The sequence below is a fragment of the Heliangelus exortis genome, chromosome 21 (assembly GCF_036169615.1).
Source record: "Heliangelus exortis chromosome 21, bHelExo1.hap1, whole genome shotgun sequence".
In the NCBI taxonomy this organism is placed as follows: domain Eukaryota; kingdom Metazoa; phylum Chordata; class Aves; order Apodiformes; family Trochilidae; genus Heliangelus; species Heliangelus exortis.
In genome coordinates, this window is record NC_092442.1 from 6,409,761 (window position 1) to 6,435,021 (window position 25,261).

General features: G+C 37.0%; 1 protein-coding gene across 1 annotated transcript in view; it reads left to right on the top strand.

The window, feature by feature from the left end:
• The window catches only part of FOXN1 (forkhead box N1), a 38,086-nt gene extending 16,006 nt beyond the window's left edge, over positions 1-22,080 (top strand). Inside the window, exons 2-9 of the mRNA XM_071765650.1 lie at positions 1,918-2,060; positions 3,683-4,186; positions 6,406-6,516; positions 12,100-12,227; positions 12,990-13,086; positions 17,917-18,124; positions 18,662-19,189; positions 21,104-22,080. Of these exons, the coding sequence (XP_071621751.1) occupies positions 1,944-2,060; positions 3,683-4,186; positions 6,406-6,516; positions 12,100-12,227; positions 12,990-13,086; positions 17,917-18,124; positions 18,662-19,189; positions 21,104-21,372 (1,962 nt within the window). The 5' untranslated portion in view covers positions 1,918-1,943 and the 3' untranslated portion in view covers positions 21,373-22,080. The remainder of the gene's footprint in view (positions 1-1,917; positions 2,061-3,682; positions 4,187-6,405; positions 6,517-12,099; positions 12,228-12,989; positions 13,087-17,916; positions 18,125-18,661; positions 19,190-21,103) is intronic.
• Positions 22,081-25,261: the final 3,181 nt, after the last annotated feature.

The following is a 25,261-nucleotide window of genomic DNA, read 5'->3' on the forward strand; positions in this document are numbered from 1 at the left end:
TGCCACGTAATGCAGACTATCAGCTCGACACCATTTTAGGACAAGGCTCCTTCTCATTTAGCATTCAGTAAAATGTTTCCACTATGCAGAGAGAAATTTCTATAGTACTAAAATACAGTGTCTCCTCCTTTTATACCTGCCTCCATGAGACAGCAAAATAAAGTTCATAAACAGAAACTGACAAAAGTCATGGAGGGGCCCAATAATAATTTGGTATTCCTGAACCTTTTGTAGGGATTTTCCACATAACCAGTATACTTTGTTTCCAGAAAGGAAGGCTGATTGCCTTCATTAAAAAGAGCACTACCTTTCTGATCTGTTGAACTAAATCTTCAGATAATGCTTCTTTTTATCTGGTTTGGTCACATTTTAATGATAAATAGAATGAGAACAAAAAAACCTTCAGCCATTATTATACTCACAGCTTTTTGACTTACCTATTTTCTTATTTTAATTATTCTAATTGTCTTGAAATCAAACCTCTTCTTTTATCTGTATTTGTGAGCATTTCTCATACATCTCTTGCAATGCAAAAATCATTAGTCAAGAATCATAACTGTGCAAAAGCTTTTAGTAAATATCTAATGCTTAAAATCACAAATTAGGCATTTGGGTTGAAAAATTGCAGTGCAAAGGAGAGGTCATACACAGCTTTGTGTAACCTCAAGTGGGAAACCAGCACTAAGAGGGCAGACAGTGCAGAACACTTAAAAATATCCACACACATATATATTTTCTAGTTGTCAGTTTTCCCACCTGCTTCTTTCAAGATAGTAGTGAGAAAAATACCTCATCAGCCTCCAGTTAAGCTACTGGGAGATGTGTCTGTGTCTAAGACATTTCAGAACTTTATCTAACATCATTTTTCCTGATATTCTACTATAGGTCTCATACTTGATTTCCAAGCTCCATTGTGCTTTACCCCCTCAGGCAGTGGAGTCTTACTTATCAGAAAGACAAATGTCTCTTTGAACTATAGGGGCAAAAAAGGTTTTCCAAATTTTTAAGTGATATATCTTTGTTAACTAAAACTAATAAACCCCTTAGTTATTTACCTAACAGCTATTTAAACACGTGGCAAAGAGTCTGCAAATTAACCCTTGAAGTACAGTGGCTTTTTTTGCCTGACTTGTACACCTGAGATCTAACCCAGGAACCCAAGACATCTTCACATGGGCACACATTTGGTTCAACATTACATGCGTGATATAAGAAGGAGATGAGTTCTCCTTTTGCAGTTTTACTGAACAGTTAAAGTGAACAAGAACTGGGAAAAAAACATGGTAGAAAAATACAGGATGAAACTTCTTAATCAAAAGAACAGCATCAGATATGTCTCATACATTCAAAGGTCAAAGATTGGGAACTTGAGAGGAGATACAACTAATAAAAATATGGAATTATTAAGTTATTTACATACCTGAGATACATTTAATCATGCAAAACAGCACAAAAAGGTTGAAGGGATTGGTACTTATAAAAAAGTGGAAAAAAAAGTCTGCAGTAACAGTCTAAGAAATTATAGCAAAAAACCTTCTAGTTTTATAGAGTCCCATGGGGAGCAGTGGGGGTGCATCTATATAAAACTTTGTTAATAAAACAATATTGCTAAATTTGCAAAAGCCCAAAGCAATATATTTTCATTAGTTATGAACATACAGAAAACAAAATAATGACTTGTTCAATAAAAATTGTCATAAACCCATATAAGCTTTGTAGCACACCTTCCTTGTGACAGAACATTTCTTTGACAGCCAAAAAAAATATTCTACTGTATTAGGAATTCAACTGTACTAGGATGGGTTATCATCCAGCTGCACATCTAACAATGTTCAGTCATCTGCACATAACAAGATGGTTTCTTTTCCAATTCAAGATTTAGAAAATATTTATTGTAATCCAATTTTGTTGTGGCAGGATTTCTATCTGACGTGGATTTGGTAATGGTTTCACTACTCCAGGATCAATCAAATATTAAATTTTCTTCTTCGGACACTCTGGAAAGGGACCAACAAGACCTCATGAAGACACAGCAGGATTCAGTATCCCCAGTTCAAACTGTGAGTAAGATGGCCTAGTTCTGTTCTTTCTTCAGAAGCACAAGTTCAGTCAGAATATTCAGCAACTGCTGTACTAAATCTCAGCCTACCTTACTTGTAACAAAGTACAGACTGAAAGCTTTATTTTTGAAGAGTACAAACCTTAGTTATTCTCCTGAGCTAAATAAATAAATAAATACCCAGACAAAGAGACAGAGTCTTTTTGTCTGCTCCCAACCAGTTAAGAGTATGTTCAAGCACTTCAGAATTCCTTGGGACTTTTTTGGAATAAAGTTATCTCCCTCCTGATACCTGTATATTCACCATGCTTACCTTCCATAACAAAAGCACAACTGAGAACAGTATTTTTCATCAAACAACAGCAAAATAACCATTATTATAATTTTGTTGTGAAAATTTCAGGTACAGAATTTGCAGCTGCCATTCATACAGCTTCAAAAAACTAGATATGGGGGGGGGATTAATTCTTATTTAGCAAAAGCTATTTTAAATGCATGTATTAGGACTATAGAAGAGGGAGTGAGGAAGACTTAAGAATTTACAAAATGAGCATGTTTGTGTTCATATGGGAAACCAAAAGTGTAATGAGGCCAGATTTGCTTTCTGCAGGAATCCATGACAGAATAGAACATTAGAATTGACAGTCAGACCCACGTGAAGATGAATGAAGAGCTGTGGCATGATCCACTCTGCAGAAACACTGATTTTCTTGCTAACTTCCCTGTGGGACTTGGAATCTGGCTTTCCCATGAAGGCATAAATTTCTTTACTTCTCCTAAAATACTGTAAGAGCAGCTTGGATATGGAGGAAAAAGTAAGACAGGGATCACTTGATAATCTGGTCTGACTTTTTGTGTAGCACAGAACATTACATATTCCCCTCCCCTGAATACAATAACCTGCTCCTGACTTAAGCACATCTTCTCAAAAGGCATCCAAGTTGTTACTCATCCTTGATGTAAAGGAAAATATGCATAATTTCTAAGCTAAATGTGTTCAGCTTCAGGATCCAGACACTAGTTCTTGTTAAGTCTTTCTTTTCTAGATTAAAGAGTACTTTAGTAGCTGCTATTTTCTTTTTGCTAAAGTGCAAAAGGGAAGGGAGGAGATGAGACAGGAAGAAGGTCAAAATGTCTGGCTAGAGCCTACCTGTCTCAGAGAATGAGTGTGGCTATGTTAATGAAAGGAAGTGATGTAACTAGCAACATATCTGGCAGTCTGTAACATCATCAGAGAATGAGATCAAGCTTATTTGACTAAACTTGTATATGACAAGACTTGCACTTATCATATTCCTGTCATTTAATCTTTCATCACTTGATCATACATAGTCTTCTATCTGAAACTGTCAGACCAACTAGCCAATTGTTACCTACAATGTCCTTTTTTTCCTCGTTGCACAAATTAAGATTACTTCAGGCTTCTCAATGCTTTTGTTAATTTACTTTTTAATATTTTTTGGATACCAAGTAACCAGAAAACCCCTCAGATCTTTTAAGGTTTCTCTGCATGAAGATAGCTAGAACTAGTAATTTTATACTTGTCATGAATAATATTTTTTAATGTACTTTTTTGTAAATAATGAAAACATATTCTAAATAAATGCCAATAATTCATTGCAGGATAATCCTAGTTATAACTGCCAATCATATGAATCAGACAGCAGGACAGAAAGAAGGAGCTCAGAGTCTTCTCACAGTCCCAGCCCTGCTTCTCCAGCCCAGGATCAAATTCATGGAAGATACCCTACAAGCCAAGGGATTCACTGTGGCAAGAACAAATTTAAAGCATCTTTCAGTACTGAAAAATTCAGACGGTACAGTTATGAGGAAAGTACTGTAGGGAATTATGACAGATTTCTCAAGAGCAGCAGAAACCCCTTTCACCCTTACAAGAGGCAGATCAGCGAAGATGTCTTCCAGGAAGGACATCAAGCCCTCCCACCAGAAGGTTCACCCTTCAAAAATTCTAGAAGTATTGATGGTTTTGAGGGTCTACCAGGATCTACAGGTCCTGATGAGTCAGAGTCATTTCCTACACACATTCCGAACATCTCAACAGAACAGCCATGGTGTAATGGCCTCCAGTACAGCACCACAGGACAAGATCACAGTTCACAAGTCATGGTCAGTATTTTTTTTCTTTGTTTCTGTTTTCAATGGCAAAAATATAATTTTGGAATTATTTTCTTATGTCTTAATGTGACTATGGATATTTAATCTCAAGTTGCAAGCTAGAGCTCAGGATAAACGTCCATACGTATTTGTCTAAGTTCTCTATTTTATGGCCTTTGCCTGCTGAAGAACGGTCCTCAGAAAGGAGCACAAGGACAGGAGATTTTCCACTAGACACAATATATGAATCCTACATTTCCAAATTCTTCCTGACAACAGGTTTTAAATCAGTAGTTTTCATCAACTAGTATTTTCAGGGGAAAAAAGTTAACAAAACTTTTCAAGTATGAGTATCAGATATGCCACAAAACCCCAACTGACCTGCACTCTTCTGCAGTAGAAGACACAGTAGAAGAGAAACTGAGACACAGTACTACTTAAAATTAAAGACAAGATCTGTTTATGGTATGTGCAGTGTTAAAAATACCTGGGCTAATTCACATGTTGGGCAAAGAAAACTGACTACTTAAGATAGCACAGAAATCCCTGAAAAGCAAAGCAAATTACCCTTCAGTATCTCCACGAGGTATCTCAGCTATGATCCAATGTGTAAAGCAAATCTTCAGCATCCAGTGCTGACAAAAAACAATGTCCACATCTGCCAGGAGAGGGCCCTGACCACTGGTTCACTATTGCTGAGAGGCAAAGAAATTTGATGGTTACCAAAAGACAGGGGGTTTAAAAACAAACAAACAAACAATCAACAACAACAAAAGAACTGAATTGGATTAAGACAATTTACAAGGGAATGAGGGATGTTGTCAGGGTACAACCTAAGGATGGAAGCCATTCAGGTTAAAGAGGAAATTGATCTAAATCTCTTATTTCCTGGATAAATACTTATCTAGGTCAGATGAGTTTAATGCAAAACCTGTAAGCAGTAGATGAAAAACATTCCTATTTTCTTGCCAAATCCCTGATGCAGATGTGTAAAGATGTAGAGAATGTAAAGCTAGCAGAGCCCTTTACCAAGTAGGTGTGACTACTCAGGATAAGACTGGATCCTTCTTAATGCCCCCACTGGCTCAGACAGCATGCGACTTCAAAGCACCCAAGTAGCTTCCCCACTGCTGGCAATCTGACACTTCTGAAAAACTTCATCTTATGGGCATCAAAAGAGTGCCAGCATTTATTAATACTGAATGTGGCATTGCTTGGTGTTAGGATATCCAATCAAGTCTAATATGTACACCTAACACTAATCTATACCACAAAAGAGTCATTATGGCCTTGCTTTAAAACAGAAGGATGTTCCTTGAAATAATAAAATTGTTGTGACATCAGCTCTCAGAAGAGAATTCCTGGCCAGGGACGTTAAATGAGGGAAGGAACATGAAATCAGTCACCAGACCTGCGGGTATGGACTCTGCACTGTTTGTTGCCCAGCCAGAGCTCTGTCTAGCTCTCTGCTTAGCATGCAGCTTGTCTGAATTGCTCTTCCAAAGCAGGCAGTATTACCACACACACTGTATGCTCTGCTTGGCATTCCAAATAAAGGACAGCAAAATTTAACAACAGAAGCCCGAGTTCTTAACAGAATCAAGCCCTGTGCAGGACCCAGAGCAGGCAGCTGGGCAGACCTGGGAGAAATTATGACTCGATCCACTTCTCTATGTTTATTTCTACAGCTGCAGAAATAAATCACATTCTTACTGTAATTCCTGTATCTTGATCCAACTCAGTAATCAGCCTGGTTTGAGTCTTCTCTGCCACCTCTTTCCTGTACATCACTCTCTACCTAATGACAACACTCCAGCGTCAGCTTGAGGTACTGACAACCTGCAAGATAAAATCAAGGAGTATGAAAAAGACAGAAAGACAGACACATGTGCACACCCCAGAATGAAAGCTGGAGTGTGCAGTTTGTGTAGGTAGGGGGAAAAAAAGATAAACGGAAACTGACATTTTCTGTACTGCATTGTGTGTGACTTGGACTGGGACTTCCTTTTTCAGGCAGTAATTATATAAACAAACGAAACAATGTTTCTTCTTGTACTTGTAGTATATAAAACACCAAGACAGAATGAAGTCAGAAAAAGTAGTAAATATAATGGAAGATAAATCAAGACAGTAACAAACAGAACTATTATCTTAGGAAAAAACAAAACAAAACAAAACAAACAAACAAACAACCTCGGTTTAAAATAACTCTTTCCTTAAATATCTTCTAGCAGGATTCAGACATGAAGCTTCGGACATCCCCACTGGAGGGGCAGCCTGGGTTGTATTGTTATCAGCCTCAAGTGCAGCAGATGTATTGCCCCTCACATCCTTTCCATCAGGTCAGTGCAGTCCATAGAGCAAAATCCCCTGTTCTTGTAGCACTGTAATAGTATTGTAGTTATGGCAATAAGACAAAAGACAGATGAAACAATACCTGTTGTGGAGCCACGTTTGTATACATACATTTAGCTTATGAGATCTTAGAAGAACCACATTTAAATGACTTTTTAAATGGTAATAAAAAAAAAAACCCACACAAATTTGTAAAAAATGAATCTTCGTACTACTTATTTATATTTTCACCACTTTACTCAAGAAAAGTGGCTCTGAAACCAGATAATAACTGTTAATAACTGTTGGCATTTCAGGATCCCAGGGAATTGACAGTGTTTTAACTTCAGAATTAAAAAAAAAAAAAAAGAAAATTAAAAATTATTTGGGACCATATAATTAAAATTCAAATCAAACCTAGAAAAACACTTAAAGCAAAATTTTATCAGCAAGATGATGCTCGCTTTCCTTGTGCTTGATGGCACACACATCTCTTTTGCAATCTTTTGACTGTTACATCAGCTGAAAGATTATTCATCTGAAGCATAATTGACAATAATGCTGATGATGCATGAGAATGCACAAAATTAAGGTTGTCCTTCCGTAATGTAACTATATTATTAACACTAAAAACTCGCAGAAGCAACTGCTACCTTGTTTTTCTTGAGTGTTTAGATGTTATTTGAATACATGTCAGTTCATGTTCTCAAAGCAGTATACATACAATATATTTTAAAAATCATATATATATACAACCTTACTCTTTCATGTAATCCCAGTAAATACTTACAGAGGCTAGTGAGTGTGGTCTGCTGAGCAGTGAAAACTTGGCATAAAGGGGGGCTATGTATTACAGAAAGTAATATTTACTACTCTGAAATGTCTTCAAATAATTTCCTTCAGAGATAAATGCTGGTGTGGTTCAGTGTATTGAAAAAATTCCCTTTTTATGCTCAGTTATCTGCAAATAATCCATATACAAAAATAGCAAAACTACCAACTCCCCCCAAAAATTAGAACTGGATTAAATTAGTTACAGAAAATTTATATATATATGAATTATATGTATATAATATTTGAACATAAAAGCTCACATGTGATTTACAGTTCCTTTGATCCCAGTGACTGACGACTGATACTGTGGAACTAGCTGTGCTATCTCATTCAACTTGCTCAAGAAGTATAAAAAATTTGACCAGCACTGATTTAAACACTAATATAAAGCTGTGCAAGACAACAGAAAACAGGTTGCCATATGAGAGGTCACTGGGATTGTTAATTCATATGTTGGTAGCAGTCTGAGTCACTGAAATAGTGAACATACCATTCATCATCAGGATTTAGTCTCTAATGAAGAAAAAGAAAGGTTATTTTTGGCATGATGGCATTTATGAGGAAATTTAATTTCCAAAACACATGTTGAATAACCATAAAGAAAACAATAGGTGCATGTGAGAATTTTATGGTCACTGATAAAACTAATCTGTCATAGATTATTTTTTAGGCATTTTATTTGTTAGAATTTGGTAAAACATTACTAAGGATGAATGAAAGTGCTCCAAACCTCAGTAGTGATTTTTTTATATTTTTAAATGTGCATTTTAAATCCTCCACCTGCCTACTACAACTTAAAGATTATTATTACAGTATATAATCCTTCAGATAGAGAGAGGAATAAAATAAGGACTACCTGTATTATCCCTTGGAGAGCTTCAGGGACTTCTACCCTCTTTCTGAACTTTTAGCCTGTGGACCAGTTAAACTGATCAGCAGGATGGTGTGGCAAGGCCACGACTCCATAAGCATCCTCAAGTACCAACACCTGCATGAAGTAAACTGCTAAAATCAGGTTCCTGTTACTGTCCTCTTTCTCTTCCTTCTCCCTCAGCTCTGGCCAGCCTCTGTCCATTAACCAGAGTTTATGTTTAAATCAGCTTAGGAAGGCAGGGGCACAGAGGTTTTTCTCCAACAAGGTGTTGCACAAGAACAGACCAATCTGCTTAGTGCACCCAGGTAATACTGAGGGCCAAATAGTTTCAGTATCAAGAGCTTTTTGTATCCATTATCCTTAGCTTGGGATGTGTAAAGATGCTAAATAGATGTGAGAAGGCATAAATAACAGAAAGAAGCAGTTCTCCTATGCCAAGACAGGAAATATGGCTAGAGAATAATCTCAGTCCTAGCTTTTGCTTTTACCTATCCTTTGGCATTCCATTATAATGTGGCAAAATGTTTAATATGTTCTTATCAAGCCATCATAATTCATTTAATTGTTTATCTATTTTCTTAATACTCAATAGAAGAGATAAAAGGTAATAATAAGATTAAAATAGGAAGGTAATATTATACTACCATCCTAACTTGCAAATTCATTGATTTTACTACTGTTATTTTAGAAGAAAAAGGTCCCAGATGAAGGATTGACTTGCCACAAAATCTCTGCTGCAAACATAAACTCATTTCCCCTGGGACTGCAGTAGACACTGTGGATGTGAAGCATCACAGTACATCTCACACACAGGATAAATGTCAGTTGTGTGTGTTGCTTTAGCATTGATAACAAGCCCACTGGAGTTTCATTTGAATATTTTTTTCAATTCTTAAGCAGGCACCCCCTCTGTGCCACTGCTGATTTGGTACCAGTACTATTACTATACATTGGCATAAACCTCATTCAAAAAACCTACAACATTAAAGTTGAAATACATCTTCTGGGAGTTGCTAAGCAAGACACAACAAGCACTGAGAGGAAAGTCTATCCACCTGCAGGCTGGCACTCCAACAGATCTCACAGCAGCTTTCTGTTGGGCTTTTCAATATTTGTGCTTCTTAATGTTACTACAGTAGAAGTACAGCAACATGTTCTACTACTCAGAGGAAAAAAATCTAAAACAAATAGGCAGACAAAGTCATAACAGGTAGAACTGCTGCCCATATGCCATGGTCAACTACTATAAAATGAAAGAACATGTGATACAAGACTTAGAAAAAGTGAAATAACATCTTTTGCATGAAACAGCTCCAGTATTAACACTTTACATTTCAGAATTGAATAGAGTAGCATCTTAAATCACTAGGAAGTTAAACATAAGAGAACGGGCCCTCTAGCCTGAAGTGAAGAATGTTCAAACTATGCCTCACTTTTCATTACAAGGATGAGAGACACCAAGTCCTTTGTTAATTTTGCCCAAATGATAAAATGGCCTCACCTTCCCCTTTGCTGAATACAACATAAATGATGACTCATGAGAAAAATTACTTCTTATTGACCTAAAAGAAATAGCAGACACTTACTGAAGTCACCTACCCACCCACCATAAAACACGGACACCTTTCATGCCAGTTGCACGACTGTAAAACCAGCTCAAGCCTGTCATACCAGACCATTCCCCAGGCTCTGTTCCCTCAAAAAGGATTAATGAAACCAATAAAACAGAAATAATCCTTAAAACGCCCAGGTCTTGCTTTTGGTGATGACATCACAATCAGCCCCATCTTAGTACCCCTTTCTTTCAAAGAGATACTGAAACCAATAAAATAAACATTATTGTCTGAAATGCCCAGTTTTCTATCCTGGTGAAAAGTCTGCACACATGCCACAAAACAGGCAGCACAGAGCTGCACATGGCAATTAGTTCCCAGCTTCACTGGAGACTCCAGTTTTACCCAGTATTTAGTTTAACAAGGCAGGACATGATTAATTATGTACATTTCATTTTTTTCACCCTGTTTACTGTGGTAAACAGATTAATGCATTTGGAAAGTTTTTTTCCACATTCTATTTCAGGCAGTTCAATATTCGAAAGATAAAAGCAAGCAGGCAAAAACTAAGCAAAAACAATAAAATTACTGAGAAACTGAAATATTCAGAATTCAGAATAAATAAATAAACTGAACATATGCAGACATATGATAACTTCTCACAGGCAGATTAAGGGGACAAAAGACCAAAAGCAACAGAAGCTTGGTCCAAAAATAGGAATGACAGTAAGAAACTAAGGAGACATAAACTAACTACCAAAGAAATTTTCCCAAGTCTCAAAAGCTCCATAGTAATCTTTCAGAGGAACCATAAAAACCTCATAACACAGGAGTTAAGCAGTAAAACACTACAACAGGGCTCAGCAATCTTTGAGTAGTAGGGAAGGAATTCAGGTAGATTTTTTTTTTTTTAATAGTATATGACATGGCTCCTAATTTTGGCCATGCCCTAGATCTGGCATCTGGAAAGATTAATCTGTAAGAGACAGAAATTCCTCTCGCAATGCACTCCGAGTTCAGTGGGAGCCTTTGCCTCACTGAAAGCCAACTGATGGTATCTTACCTGAGCAGAGTAGTGCTGCTTTGTTCTTGAAAGTTGCTTGCCAGCAGGTTTAAACTGTAATTTGGAAAAGAAAAACATGCAAGCAACTGCTGTGTTAAAAAATTGAAAGCAAACCTGCAGAAATTCTGATGCAATCAAGGCATCCATCTATACGTGTTATCTCCCCTCTTTCACCTAATTTTTTGCATTGGCACATTTCTATCACAGGGATGATGTGGCAGGCCAGCCACTTCTTCAGTGTGTCTCAAAGGCTGGACAGGCTTAGGGATCTCTTGAAGTGATAATTTAGCATTTCAGCCTCATGTTGGATTCTGCCACATGTCCCCAGGGGTGCGGTGAGGGTAACATAAATACTATCTGATTTTAAGTGTCCCAGCTATTCTTTTCAGATTTCTGATACAGACAATGGGGGGGGGGGGAAGAAGAAGCTGCTTGAGGTGCTGCTTAAACATCTGGCCTCTTGAAGAAGGTCATTCCTTGGAGCTGACTGTAAGGCAACCTGCACAAGAGCAGCCTCACAGCTTCAGCACAAGTCAGGCAATATGAAAACCACCTGTGAGAAAAGTCCCATGTGTCACACTCCTGATCCATGAGGTGACATACCCTTCAGTGAATGTATTGTTCTATAATAATATAGAGACATAGTATGTAATCTATAATAATCTGTATATCCCTCTCCACCTAAAAACCAAAAAACATCACACAAAACCGAACAAGGCTCAGCCCAAACTATTTTCAGTCCTTTTACTTAATAGGCTATTTTTCTGTGGTGCATATTGTTTCAAGTACTCCATTCTGGCTTTTTTATATATAAATAAAATTATACCACCAATTTATTTGTCTGCATAATGAACTGTTGTGGGGGAAGCTGAGCAGGCTAAGATACTTCAGCTAGAAGAGGGATATTCTGTAATTCTACAATCTGGAGATGATTAACAGGGAAAAATTGCTTTTTTCACAAGAACTCAGTAGCATAACAGGCAATAATAGAGTACATTTTTTTCCCATATACTTCAATATGGAATACTCTGCAACCTGTTAGCAGCCAACATAAAAGTGAGTTCCTCCTCATACAAGCTGTGTCTATTTCTTCTATTAACCAGCAATACTAATGCTTTCCAATTGAAAGGCTTTAGATCATGGCATAACAGATACTAAATGTAGGCAGAGGACAATATCTTCACAATAGTTGAATACTGTTATTTAGATAGAAATGGTTTTGAGAGTTTGCTGCTGCTAAGTAACATCTTTTTTATTCTATCACCAGTATCCCTCAGGAGGCAGCTATCCTGTGACTTACATTACTTCTTCACACTACCCTTACCAAAGAATTGCTCCTCAAAGCAGTCAAGAATCCCAGCAGCCTCTCTTTCCCAAACCCATCTACTCATACAGGTAATTTTTTCAAGATCCTAATGTTACAGGAAATACACTGTTTACCCATGGCCTATTTCCAGCATAATTTGCAATAAGATGCTTACTCGTATTTGTCTTATTCCCAGTGTGCTCTGTCCTGTTTGTAAGAGTCACAACATATTCCAGGCTCTGGGGCCAAGGCAGAGGGAAGTGAAGTAGTGTAAAGCATGTGAGCAATCATGATCACCCCCACAAAAACTAGACATTTCTCCAATACAAAATCTGAAGGGTTGCAAATTTCATAAGCGTAAGACTAATAATTCTTAGGTTGTCTTTTTCAGGAGCTGTAATAACAATACTTTTTTTTCTCCAGTTACTATGGCAAGGAAATGCCTTGAAAACACATCAGATATGCCAGTCACTGCACAGGTTTATCCCCCATATGGCAGTCTAACAGATTTGCTGAGACAATTCAATTTTAATTACACCTTCTGTCACTCTGATATTCTCTTTATGGCCTTTATCATCCTAAGCATTCAAACACAACCTTAAATAAATGTACACTAGCAAGATTTGAAGGTTGTGGTCTAGGTTCCAGTTTTCATTACTTTATTTCAAACTTGGACTTTCTGTATGCACCTTGACAGTTACGTCTGGAAGCAATGGAGTGTGAGGAGATTGCTTGTAACAACTGGGTGGGAACTTTAAGCATCCTGGGTGTTCATGCTGTGACCATGGAAGCCAGAGTGATTAAACATGTTGCAGAGCAGGCTAAAACACTTCTCTTTCTTTCTTTTAAAGCATTCTGATCTTCATGGCACTCAAAAACAGCAAGACAGGGAGTTTGCCAGTCAGTGAGATTTACAATTTCATGACGGAACACTTTCCTTACTTTAAGGTGAGTGGGGATAATCTGCCTCTAAGCTTACCTGGCAGCAGAGGGAATAAGGGAGGGGATTTGGTCTATGAAAAGGGATAATTTCTTAGTAGATTAACATCAAATCAATTATACACTATGTACTTTCATGATCACAAGTAGACAGTAAGTGGCCATTCCTCACTAACAGCTCGTAAAAAGGATAAATATTTATAAAAACACATCCATTCCCTTCTCTCAGATCTCAAATACAGGCAGAACTGGTCTTGTGACTTCCTCTGCCACCTCCAGCACCTCCAGACTCATGTGGAAGCAGAGGTTCAAGGTTACCTTGCTCTGTTTTGGAACAGGGATATCTGTCTTAAGCAACTTCATCACTTGCATGTACTGTACAAAGAAAAGCATAATATGTGATAAATGGTACTAAGCTCATAATTACACAGTAACACTGGTGAAGGTAAGGGTGTATGGTTTGCAGCAGATACTATTGAAATTTAAATCCATCCTATAAGAGAATGATTTCTTGCATTTGGAATGCAAGTGGAAAGAGATTAGTCAGCATATGATCCAAGAGCAGCAGGATTACAGTTAAGATTTTAAAAAGAACTATAATAGATTCATCAACTGCTGCTCAAAGCAGAGCTTTATTATTGCTGATTCTTCAAAAACATCTCACCAAAAGTCCAGATCAGGTGACCCGAAAGTGTTAGCAAGGCCCAAAAATGAAAATAAAACAACATGAGTCTGTCCTGTTTCCTATTGCAAACAAACACGCAGCAATTAAACCAAATTAAAAGCAGCTACCGAAAGGCAATTCAAACATCTGCATGAAGAACACTAGAAATTACTAAAAAGAAACATTCTGATGCAATTTTGCAATGGTTTTGGACACTAACTGAGGCTAAATAATGTCTGGAAAAAAAATAAATTTGAATATGTCAGTAATGAAGTAATCATGAAGAAAGGATTGTTGGGATCCATTACACTTCTGTATTCCCAGAATTCCAGATTTCTCTAAAAGGAATCACTAGCTACTCTATTATTTGTTACAAACGAGAGAAGGGAGAAAAAATAAAGCAACCTACCATCATAATTCAAAAAGTATCCCATCACAGCATGAATGGTCATACCCACTGAAAGAAAACAAAAGCACTCTAGGACACAACTGATTTTTAGCCTAAACACACATAAAATTCAGTGATTGCAGTAATCTAAACAGGGAAAGGAAGAAAAGTAGAACGGAACATGACAAGAATATTGTAGCTGTATTTTTTTAATATATATTCAAAACAACAATAGAATTCAAGATCTGCATTTTGTCAATAACAGAAAAGTAAGTCTATATTCTATGCATTTACTACTAGTTGCAAAATTAAAAATAATCTTTAAAAAAATTAATAATCCAAAGGAAAATAGTTTGAGGATTGTGAAAAAGGTCCTGCCCCACAGCATCCTGATACTGATATTTTGCAGACCTATGCATTTTAGCATAATGCACAGATCACAGGATCTACAGCAAAGTAATTCATTCTCATCCAATTACTGTTTCCTGGAAAAATAGCATAAGTGTCAAGCAAAGAGGTGGTAAAAATAAAATTAGTTTTGGAGGCATGTCCACATTTATTCATTCTTCTTTGGCTTACAACACAATCAATTAATAAAATTAATCAGCAAATTGCAAGCAACTGCTGCCAACATGCACTGAACTCCTCAGACACAAGACTGTGGTGCTGCCAGGTGTCACCTTCCTGGTCCTGAAGTTCTGACACAGCAGAAACATGGAAGAAATACATCCATTCCTCAACTAGATGCTGTGTGTAAATATTGTGATATTTTGTGTGCAAATGTGTATAGATAGGTGTTCATCTGTATACATACAGCTGTGTATGTACATATCCTCATCTCTACAGTTGGTATATTTCTATTACAGCTTTAAATAGCTGCTTTATGCTGAATATGATTTTTTTCCTTCTTATTTATCCAAACTTGCCTGCTCCACAGGGAGTGGGTTTGGGGTTTTTTTGAGATTCTCATGCATTTTTTTAATTAATTGAAAAACTTGTAATGAGGTTACTGCCATCATATGCATTATAGGAAAATAAATTTGTAAATTTTATTGTTAAAAAGTTATTTTCTGATGGCCTTATTTTTTAGTTTTACTTAAAAATAAAATCAAATTATGGAATAGTTCCATCCTAAACATCCTTAAAATAAGCAGGAAAGATTAAGCAAGCAAACATTATGCTTACAGGCACTAAGCCATGCCTACCTCTGGCCTTCACAGCAGCCCACAGAGTTACCAATATGTTGCAAAAGCTAATATCCTCTACCCTAACTTTTCTGGAGAATCTTCAGCAACATAAATACGAAAATCAACACAGCACATTTTATTGTTGCTACCAGAATTCACTAAATAGCATAACAGAGGGAGGGGAAGCAATTTAAGTTGGAGAGGAACAGAGTACAAGTGTACACAGAATCTTGCTGGGAGACATTAGATGATACAAGCCTAGTCAAATTAACTTGTATTCGCTGCCACAGCAAATTTAGTTTCTATGATGCAACAATCTCATTTCTAGTTGAAACAGAGCAATCCAACTCCTACGTCCTAAAAAAAACATCTACGCAGCTAATGTTGAATTACTCTTTGATGTACCTCTCCCTTCTCTTGAGACCTAGATTTAAAGAGAAAGGGTTTTGCAAGATCACTGAACTCTTTAAACTTCAAGAGGCAGTCAGGATCAATGGGTCTGTACAATAATATTTTTTGCTTGTCATCCTTTTTTTCCTTTGTAGTGATTAGTGAGTCTAAAAGAAAGCTTTAATCTTGTTAATTGGAGTTATTGCCAGTGGTCCAAGAGGTTAGGAAGGTCTGTGGCTGGGGGGGGAACTTACAGCAGCATTTTCTTGGGGTGCCCTGCTCCACACAGCTTCATCCACACTGCACTGAACACAGCAATGGCAAAACCAAGCCATAGGGAGGAGATTCCCATTCTACACGAGCAACATCAGACAATCAAACATTAACTTAAAAATTTGGTGACAGAGTTGTAACATGAGCACTCTGCTAGAGTGTTCCTTCAGGGCCTAGCTGGCTAAATGCCTATTTTTTGCTGCTCAGCAATACAAAATTTAATGCAAGAACCTGTTCAACTCTTGACAGCAGCCTCCAGAACAAATTTGTGTACTTTTTGCTCTTACAGTTCTAAAACTATCTCGTGGTTTACACCCCCACATGTTCTGAAAACCTCTGAGAAACACATGCCACTCCCATCTACTCCAGTGTTTAGCAGAAACACCAATTATCCTGTCTAGATACAGACAGGTATACACATCCCCATGTGCAGGGAAAGAATCATGAATATTCTTCAGGTCAGCTCATTCAGTAGCTGAGTAGACAGACATCTTACCTAGTGGGAACAGTTTCGTTTACTTTTGGAACTGCCAGAAAAACAACTTGAATATCAACTGCAAGAAAGAAAAACTGACAGGTCATCTCTGGCAATACCCTACAGCAGGAAGAGTTTTGAAGTGTTTTTTTGGTTTTGTCTGTTTGGGGTTTTTTCAGTAGCAATGTACACTGTCTCCCCTGTGGGAATGGCTAACAGAGCAGAGAAATGCTGACATCAGGTGGGCCAAAAGGGTAGAAACTGTATTGCTATGAAGGGAAAATAGTCTCTTGCTTACAGAGTAACATATTTAACTTCCAAAATGAATTTTTTTTTTTTATGAGGAAAGCGAGTATTAAATTTAACACTCAAATTCTTCAATTAGACTTCTAACACCTTAACCTACAAGATAGTCCCTTACAAGCTAGGGAAGGACAGATTTTACATTCCTGATAAAAGTTGAATTTCTGTCAAAGTACATTCAAAAATTCACAGAGTATTATGAGAAATCAAAAACAGAAACAAGTCCATTTCTAGCAGATGTTCTTAGAGGAAATCTGTTACACTTGGCAATAACGAGAGAAGCTGTCAAAAAGCTGGCTCTCTATAAGAAGGATCCCTTTTGATAAAGCATGAGAGTTGCTTAATTGTTTTTAATTCTTATGACACACAAATGAAGATTTTTTGGAAACAAGAAAAAAGAAACATTTTCCTTAAGAAAAAAGAAAAAGAAAAAAGGCCTTGCATATACTAATACTGAAGATCATTTTTTGTAATTCCACGAGGTCTAAAGTCTCTCTCACTTGAGATTTCTTCTCTCTTCTCTGCAAATGCAGACCTTTTAGAAAGAATATGATTTGACCAAAAAAGGCAGAGCTATAATTTTTTTTTTTTTTTTTTTTTTTTTAGCTGGACTAGCAGTTGCATCTATTACAATTCAGTTGGGTTTCTCAGGCTGATTCCGACTGTTAAGTAGCAAGTTATTTTCTCTGCCTTTGTTGCATTGTTTGTTAAGATTATAGTGCTTCTTCTAAAGTCTTCCTGGACACTTGAGTCCAAGTAGCACATAGTCCTTTAATTAAGTGAAATTTTTCAAGGTATTCTAAGCAAATTAATAAGATAGATTTCCTGTTAATTCACAGTTCTAGAATATAATTCTTTAAACACTTAATTCTGCTGATTTGAAAATTCACTCTTAAAAATACAGCAGCCTCTCTGACTAGGTCAACTTTCTTGCTTATGAGGTAGGTTACTATTTTACCTGGTTCCTCTTTTCCAGCACAGGACTGTAACATTTTTGTGGCTTTCTTCTAACATCAAGTTTCATACTGTAGAAAGTATAAGCTAAACAGCACTTATAATCTCACCAGTCGAAACAGAAATATATTTGGTTGGTTGGTTTGTGGTGGTTTTTTTTTTTTTTCCTTGAAGTTCCATTCTTAGGTTGGATTTGTTTTTCTAGACAGCTCCAGATGGCTGGAAAAATTCTGTACGCCACAACTTATCTCTGAACAAATGCTTTGAGAAAGTTGAAAACAAGTCAGGCAATTCTTCTCGGAAAGGCTGTTTGTGGGCTCTGAATCCAGCCAAAATTGATAAGATGCAGGAGGAGCTTCAGAAATGGAAGAGGAAAGACCCAGTTGCTGTAAGGAAGAGTATGGCAAAACCAGGTCAGTAATATCTTAGTGCTTTAGCTCCCAAACAGTGGTCCCCAGAACTTTTCTTCACAATAGGTACAAAGCCATGTAAGAAAATTTATACCTGATCTAGGAAACCATTTAATATTTTTCCCTGGTTATAAAATATTGGGGAAAAAACAGTTAAGAGAGTAATTAAATAAGACCTGGGTTTTCAGGAGCACTTTCAAGTAGGAACAAAGAAGCTTTGCCAAGAAAAAAGATTCTCTCTCTTATCTCACTAAACTTTAAGATAAAAGCTCTGAAATAAGTACTATAGAATAAAATTTTAAATCAGCTGATAAGTACCCAACCTTTAAACACAAAAGTGCAATTTATTACGTACTCACTTGGCTATGATAACTTAGAAAAACATTTCAGGCTTTTCAATTTCTTATATTTGGGCTAGCAATTTTGTTTGCCATTCAGTGCTTCTGTTTCCTGAGGAGCACTCAAATACTAGCTAGAAGCTACGAAGATTAAGGCTCTGGTAGGAATAAGTAAGTCATGGACTTTTTTCTTGTTTTGTAGAAGAACTTGACACACTGATAGGCGACAAAAGTGAAAAGCTGCGACCTTCAGTCCTGTCCTGCAGCCCGACTGGCGTTGCAGGTGCATCCCATTCCAGGCAGATGGCAGTCCAACCCCATTCCTTATGCGAGCATTCTCTTTCCTCCGGGGTACCCCAGCCACTACATAGCATCCACACATCAGGAGCTCTACATGTCAAGAACACATTACCAAATTTGCTCGGAGGTCAGCAAACTGCGTGCTATACATCACCACAGGGCTTTCCTCAGATCTCAAGTACGTTAATGCAACAGTCACCCGACCCTCAGACCCTGTTTCCTTCTGGGGAGGCTCACAGTGAACTGAGGACGCAGCCCAGCATCACCCAGGATTCTCCTCTGCCGGCCCAGACCCCCCCCAGCTGCGGTGTGAGTTTGCTGACAGAGCACTCCACAGCCAGGACAATGCAGGACACGCTCATGCAGGAAGGAGACCTCAGCAATGATATCGATGCTCTTAATCCATCCCTGACCGATTTTGATCTCCAAGGTAGGTATCTCAGGCATTTCTATTCTGTAGAGTCAGGCTTGTTACATTACGTCACGTCTCAACCTGCCTAGGATGCATTTATGTCCTTTTTTGTGAACTACTTGTCCTTGCACTGCTATGCACACAGGCTTACTGGGCTCCATCGTTTTGCACAACATGGAATTTTGCACTGTATCTTTAGAAAGTTCCCCAAGAAAGCTACCCCTGAGTACAGCTGCTGATATTAAATACTGCAATACAGTAAACCTATTTTCCACTGAAAACTACTCAAGCACAATTATTTGGTGTCTATTAAGAGAACCGTCATGTGAAGAGCACAAAGAGAAATCATTTTGATTTAATTAATATGTTAGCATTTTTCTTCATCACTATTTATTCAAACCCCTTCCCTACACTCAAAAGAATGTTTTTTACTCCTTCACAAAGTATTCATACAATCTATGTCCTTTTCACAAATATTTAGTCACGTAATGCTAACAGTAAAGTTTTTGACATTAAATAATGGAACCACCTTGAGTGGACAGGAGTTTGAACATGAGGGACATAGCTTTGCATGCAAAAATAGGAACAAAACCCACCAAGTTTGTGTGTGCGTATATGTTTTTATATATGAATACCTTTAAATAAAACCTGTGAGTTCCAACAGATAAAGCTTTTGCTGCACCAAACAACAGGCAATAATTGCCTCCCTGCACAGACAAAAAGTAGGCCACAAAGCAGCCTAAAAGACCAAGCAAATAAACACAGCCTTAATAACATCCATGACTCAGCAAGTGCAATTGCTTTGCCATTGTGCTGGCACAAATATTCTGCAATCCAGCCATGCCCAGACTGCTTTACTAAGATTAACAACACAGCCTGCTGAATCCTCAGCTTCTCCCTCTTGCAGGCAGCTGGATCTCACATTCCATTCATATCTCTTAACCTCTTCCCTTTCTAGTCAGCTAATCTGGAGCATGCTCATTTCTACTGCAAGTATTCTGCATGCTTCACCAGTATGGTAGGATTCCAACTTCCCTCTGTCCTTGCCCTTTGACCTAAATTATTTAATATTATCTAAACTTTTTACTTTTTTTTTTAAACTATCAAATCTCAAATGAGAACTGCTAGAACTTAAAACCAGGCCTGCACACTTAGAGCAAAATAATTATATACACACAAAGATTATGAAAAAATAATAATTCATTTAAAAGCCAAAAACCAATCAAGTGTTCTCTAGCAAAAGGACTAAGTATTACCATATTTGGTAGTCTGAAGATGGTGGGTTTAGCTTTGGAACAACAGTCTCCCTGGCATTGCCTCCTCTGAAGAAATCTTCAATGATTAATATAGAAAATACAGCCCTGATGCAGTAACTTCGTTAGTGCTTTCACTCTGATATTCTGTTTCACTGGAAGGATGAGAAACTTGTCAGTACATGTTAATGTCAGTAACGTTTCTGATCTTTTGATCTGCCAGGCTAATCGCATATCCAGTAATTTAGTTTGCAGTTCAGAGAATTCTACTCCAATAAGAGTAGAAGGCCTGTTGTCAAGTAGTGCTTCTTGCAGATTTGTTCCATAAAGTACCCCTAGGTCTTCTATATCTTGTAAAGATATCTGAGGGAATTACCTCTTTCAAAACTTGTGGGTTTTTTTTCAAATAGAAGTTATGTTTCATAAGGATAAATGGCAAGATTCTATTGTAAATGTATATAGTGAAATAATTTCCTTAAATTAACGTTGCTTTCTCCCACATTTAATTTTATTACAAAGATGGATAAATATCTAAACAATCTTTTTCCTTCCTCAATAACAAGTGATTTAAAGTACCTACACATACAGCATACACCACTGTAAAATTACCAATCGCTCCCATAAAGCAGTGTTTCAAAGCATACATAAAGTTCAACTAATCCCTTTTCTTTCAATACAGGAAATCTTTGGGAGGAGCTGAAAGATGACAGCCTTGCTGTGGATCCCCTGGTTCTCATTTCATCATCCCCAACATCTTCCCAGTGTTTTCCTTCCCACTGCCAGATGGAGAACAGCAGCAGCAACAATGTCAACATCCAGAACGGGACCCCACATAGCAGCCTACCCGACCTACAGCTCACCACTCTTTACTCTGCCTTTATGGAACTGGATACAGTGTCTCCTGCCTACCTAACTAATTCTGGATCCAAACCTATAGCACTAATGTGAACCAGGCACCAACCTAATTATTATTAATTGTTATTATTATTTCATCTGAAAACAGTCCTAACCATCACATACACTTCTCTATCTATGTCAGTTGAAACTGTCCATTGGAATAAGAATAATCTTTTTCCAGAACTTGCCGGCAGGATATGTAGCTTTACTATGATAATTTTCTACAAAGAGGCACTAAAAAAAAAAATAAAATAAAAAAAATTTAAAAAGTAAAAAATTTATTTAAATATAATCTCATTAAGGGCTGAACTGGTCAACACCATTTTATCAAGCCACTCATCTCTGCATCCTCCAGAAACAAATGACTGTAAGAGGAAAACAAACTTCTTTTTTCTTTTTTTTTTCTTTTTTCTTTTTTTTTTTTTTTTTAATGAAAGCTGCTTGCAAATGAACATAGAAGTCAAAGCAAACAATAACTTAACTTATTTCCTGGAGCCAAACAACATCATCTACCATGGATCACTGAAAAACAATCGAACAAGATATCTGCATATTAAAACATATATAGCCCCCTTGAAAGAAGTTTTGGGGTTTGAGAAACAAGAACAAAGTGAAAATTCTGCAAGTATTAGAAGATAGAGGACTAGCTGCTGACAGACTAAACCAGAGCTACAAATACACTTTTGTGAAAAAGCTTAGGTTTTACTGTGTTTAAAAAGAAATTTAAAACTTCTTTTTTAATAAAAAAGAACAAAACAATTTTGTAGACTTTTTATTTGGCTGGAAATTGTTCACATTCATTCCTCTATTTTTATCCACAGAAGCTGAGTAGTAAGATGAATTATTCAACTATTAAATCAAGACTTTGAAAAATGCTAATAAAAAAGAGGCTACAATTGTTGCAGTTCACCAAACCCAGTGAGTATCTCTATTTCAACAATCAGCTGAGATCTGGCACATCCAACAGGGTTTATGATGCTGAACTAGCCCTTGCATTAGGATAGTCCATGGTTCCTAACATAAGCTAAACTAAGCCATTTCAGTTGTCAGCTCCTCAGGAACACACTTTTCTCTGTGATTTACCACAAAAGAGCTGCTTGTGACATGACAGAACTGTGATACTCTGAAAAAGCAGCAAGGTACAAGTAGAGACCAGGTAGAAGAGTGAGCACGTATTGTTAAAATAAAAGCCTGTGAGTTTGATCATCTGCTTTCTCACAGTAAGGTGAGAGTACTGCCAGTTAAGACCAAAGCAAACCCAGGTTCTAATGCCCACCTTCAACCATGTTTACTGCCCAGACCTGAAACAAAACCAGATTAGGGGCAGAGAGATGAAGGCAGCTTAGGAAGAATACATGTGATGCAGCTTTGTAATCCCTTATGCAGCTATCAAGAAATCCTCTCTTGACTTGAGCCCCTCTTCAGCATTCCTGCCAACAGGCTATGCAGAGTAAGAAATGCAGTCAAACTTGCCAAGCTGTACAATGCAAAATAAAACCCCACCAAAACCAGCAGGAATGATTAAGCAAATGTATTAAAACTAGGCCAATCAATTCTTGGCCATCCTAATATTTAGATGAATTTTAAAAAAGGGAAAAATAGTTATTCCATATTACTAGAAATTTATATATTAAATAATAAGTCTAAAGCATATAATATAATGCTGCTAAACATTAGAGTCGGTGTAATTTAAGACTTATGAAGTTACAAATAAATACCTACCAAGTACAAACTGTAAGAGCACGAACATTATCCTGGATACCATTCTGGAAAAAGAATCAAACACATATATAACCCAATATAAACAGGCATTGAGGAAAAAGGAGAGACTGCCTTGTGCCAAAAGCATGATTTCCTCAGCTTTGCATTTGTATGCTCCCTCTCCAACTTGAACAGTAGATACCACTACAGTGGCTGCATCCTCCCATCACCAGGGTAAGACCATCTCAAGATGAGAGGTCCAGAGCCTCTGAAAGTCCACCAGTAAAGCTGCTAAATTTCATAGAACAGCCACTCTGACTTCAGGACATCTGCATACAGCTCCCAATATCCTTAAGGACTTCCCAGATTAAGATTCTCTCTGTTTTTAAGTCCTCCACTGCAAACACCAAAGAATTGGTACACATCAATTTTCAGATGCCCAAGGGAGTGAGATACTCAACTACTTTCAATCACCATTTTCATCAAATCCTTGTAAGCCCTTTTTAAAATCCCTATAATGATACACAGAGTGAACCACAGTATGGCCAATATACAGAACAACACAGATCTGTGCAAGATTTTAGACCACAGAGTTAAAAACTTTCCCAGTATTTTATATTTGGCAGAGGGAAAAGATGTCAAGAAAATGCACGAGAACATACCAGATAAAGGGCTTCAGGAAGGCCCATCACTCTAGAAACATTGTAATAATTCAATTGTAATATTTAAAATAACATTTATGATTAAAGCAAATTTATGGCATATGAAAAATCATTTAAGATTTACATGTGTGATTCTGGGCAACACCTTACCAAGATGAGCTAAATATCTGCTACAGAAGCTCTAAATTCACAGGTTTTTTAATAAAATACATATATATAATTTAAAAAAAACCAACAAACTAAGCTTCTTTTTCTCTGTTAAGGACTTATAATTTATGGGCATAACAATCCACCATTAATGAGTTGTAAATTCATATGTGTCATTCCTAGACACTGATCTGTGTTTAACAGACTGAGACATTGTCTCAGAGGCACCAATATATCCCATGCTTGTCAGAATACAACCAATCAGGAGGTGGAAAAAGAAGTGGAGAACTCTGAGTGTGATACCATATTTCACATTTTCCTTGGTAATAACTCTTTGAAGAATGACCAGTCGTGAAGAACAAATGGGGGAAAAAATCCACTCTAACATATTGTATTATCTTGTCTTATCTTGTATTTTTGCTTAAATTTCTTGTCATACTGTACCTACAAGACAGGAATGTACTCCCTATATAAAATTATTTATTCTAAGAACCTTGAAGTATTTTTCCAGTGCATACCATATTTTAAAAAGTTGGACATTTCACAGAAAGGTCATTAAATGATTTTTCTTATATTAAAAAAGAGTCGGTTAAAAAAAAAAAAAAATGCCTGCACATTATTAATATAAGTTGTCTGGGTTTCCCCACCTGGAAGATCAATTTGCTTGTGTTGATACAATTATTTTTAGACACATATCTTTTCACAGTCTTTCAAAACCCTGGCACAGCACTGAGCTACTTAAAATCAACAGTGGTTAATAGGTATTATGGAGCAGGTAAAGTACTAAATAGCACACCAGTGTTAGTGTGAGTCTCTAATCTTGTACACAAAGCTTGAGCAGAAAAGTGCAAATGACTTACTGGCATTTTGAGATAAGTTTAAACTGCAGGGTGAACCAAATATTTGGATTCCAAAACTTAAATCAGTGCTAATGTTCCATTTTTATACTCCAGTGAGACTTTTAGATCAGCATGCAAATGTTTTTGTTTAGACTACTATGTATTTAAAAAGGTAAATACTTTTACATAAGCTTTTCCTTAATCCATCTTGCCATGTATCCCCTCACTGCAATACTGTAAAGAAAAGCTTTAAAACAGCATTTCACATGAGCAGTCAGAGTTAAAATATACTTGAGAACTACTGGTTTGTTGTAACTTTCCTGTAGTAAATTTTTCACTAAAATAATGAACAATGGAGTTAGTTCATAAACTAAAATTTAAATCCAGTCCTTTTGAGAAGCAAAAGAGTGCAATTTTTCAAATATTTTATGTCCAAAGAAACTAACACATACAATGCTTGTTTGCACCGAAAACATTGAAATTACTGAAAATAAACAGCAATAGGAATACCATTAACAAAAGCCTATTACCCTGGCTGCTTCTACAGCAATCTAGTACATTGATGGAAAATCTCAGATATTAGGCCATCAA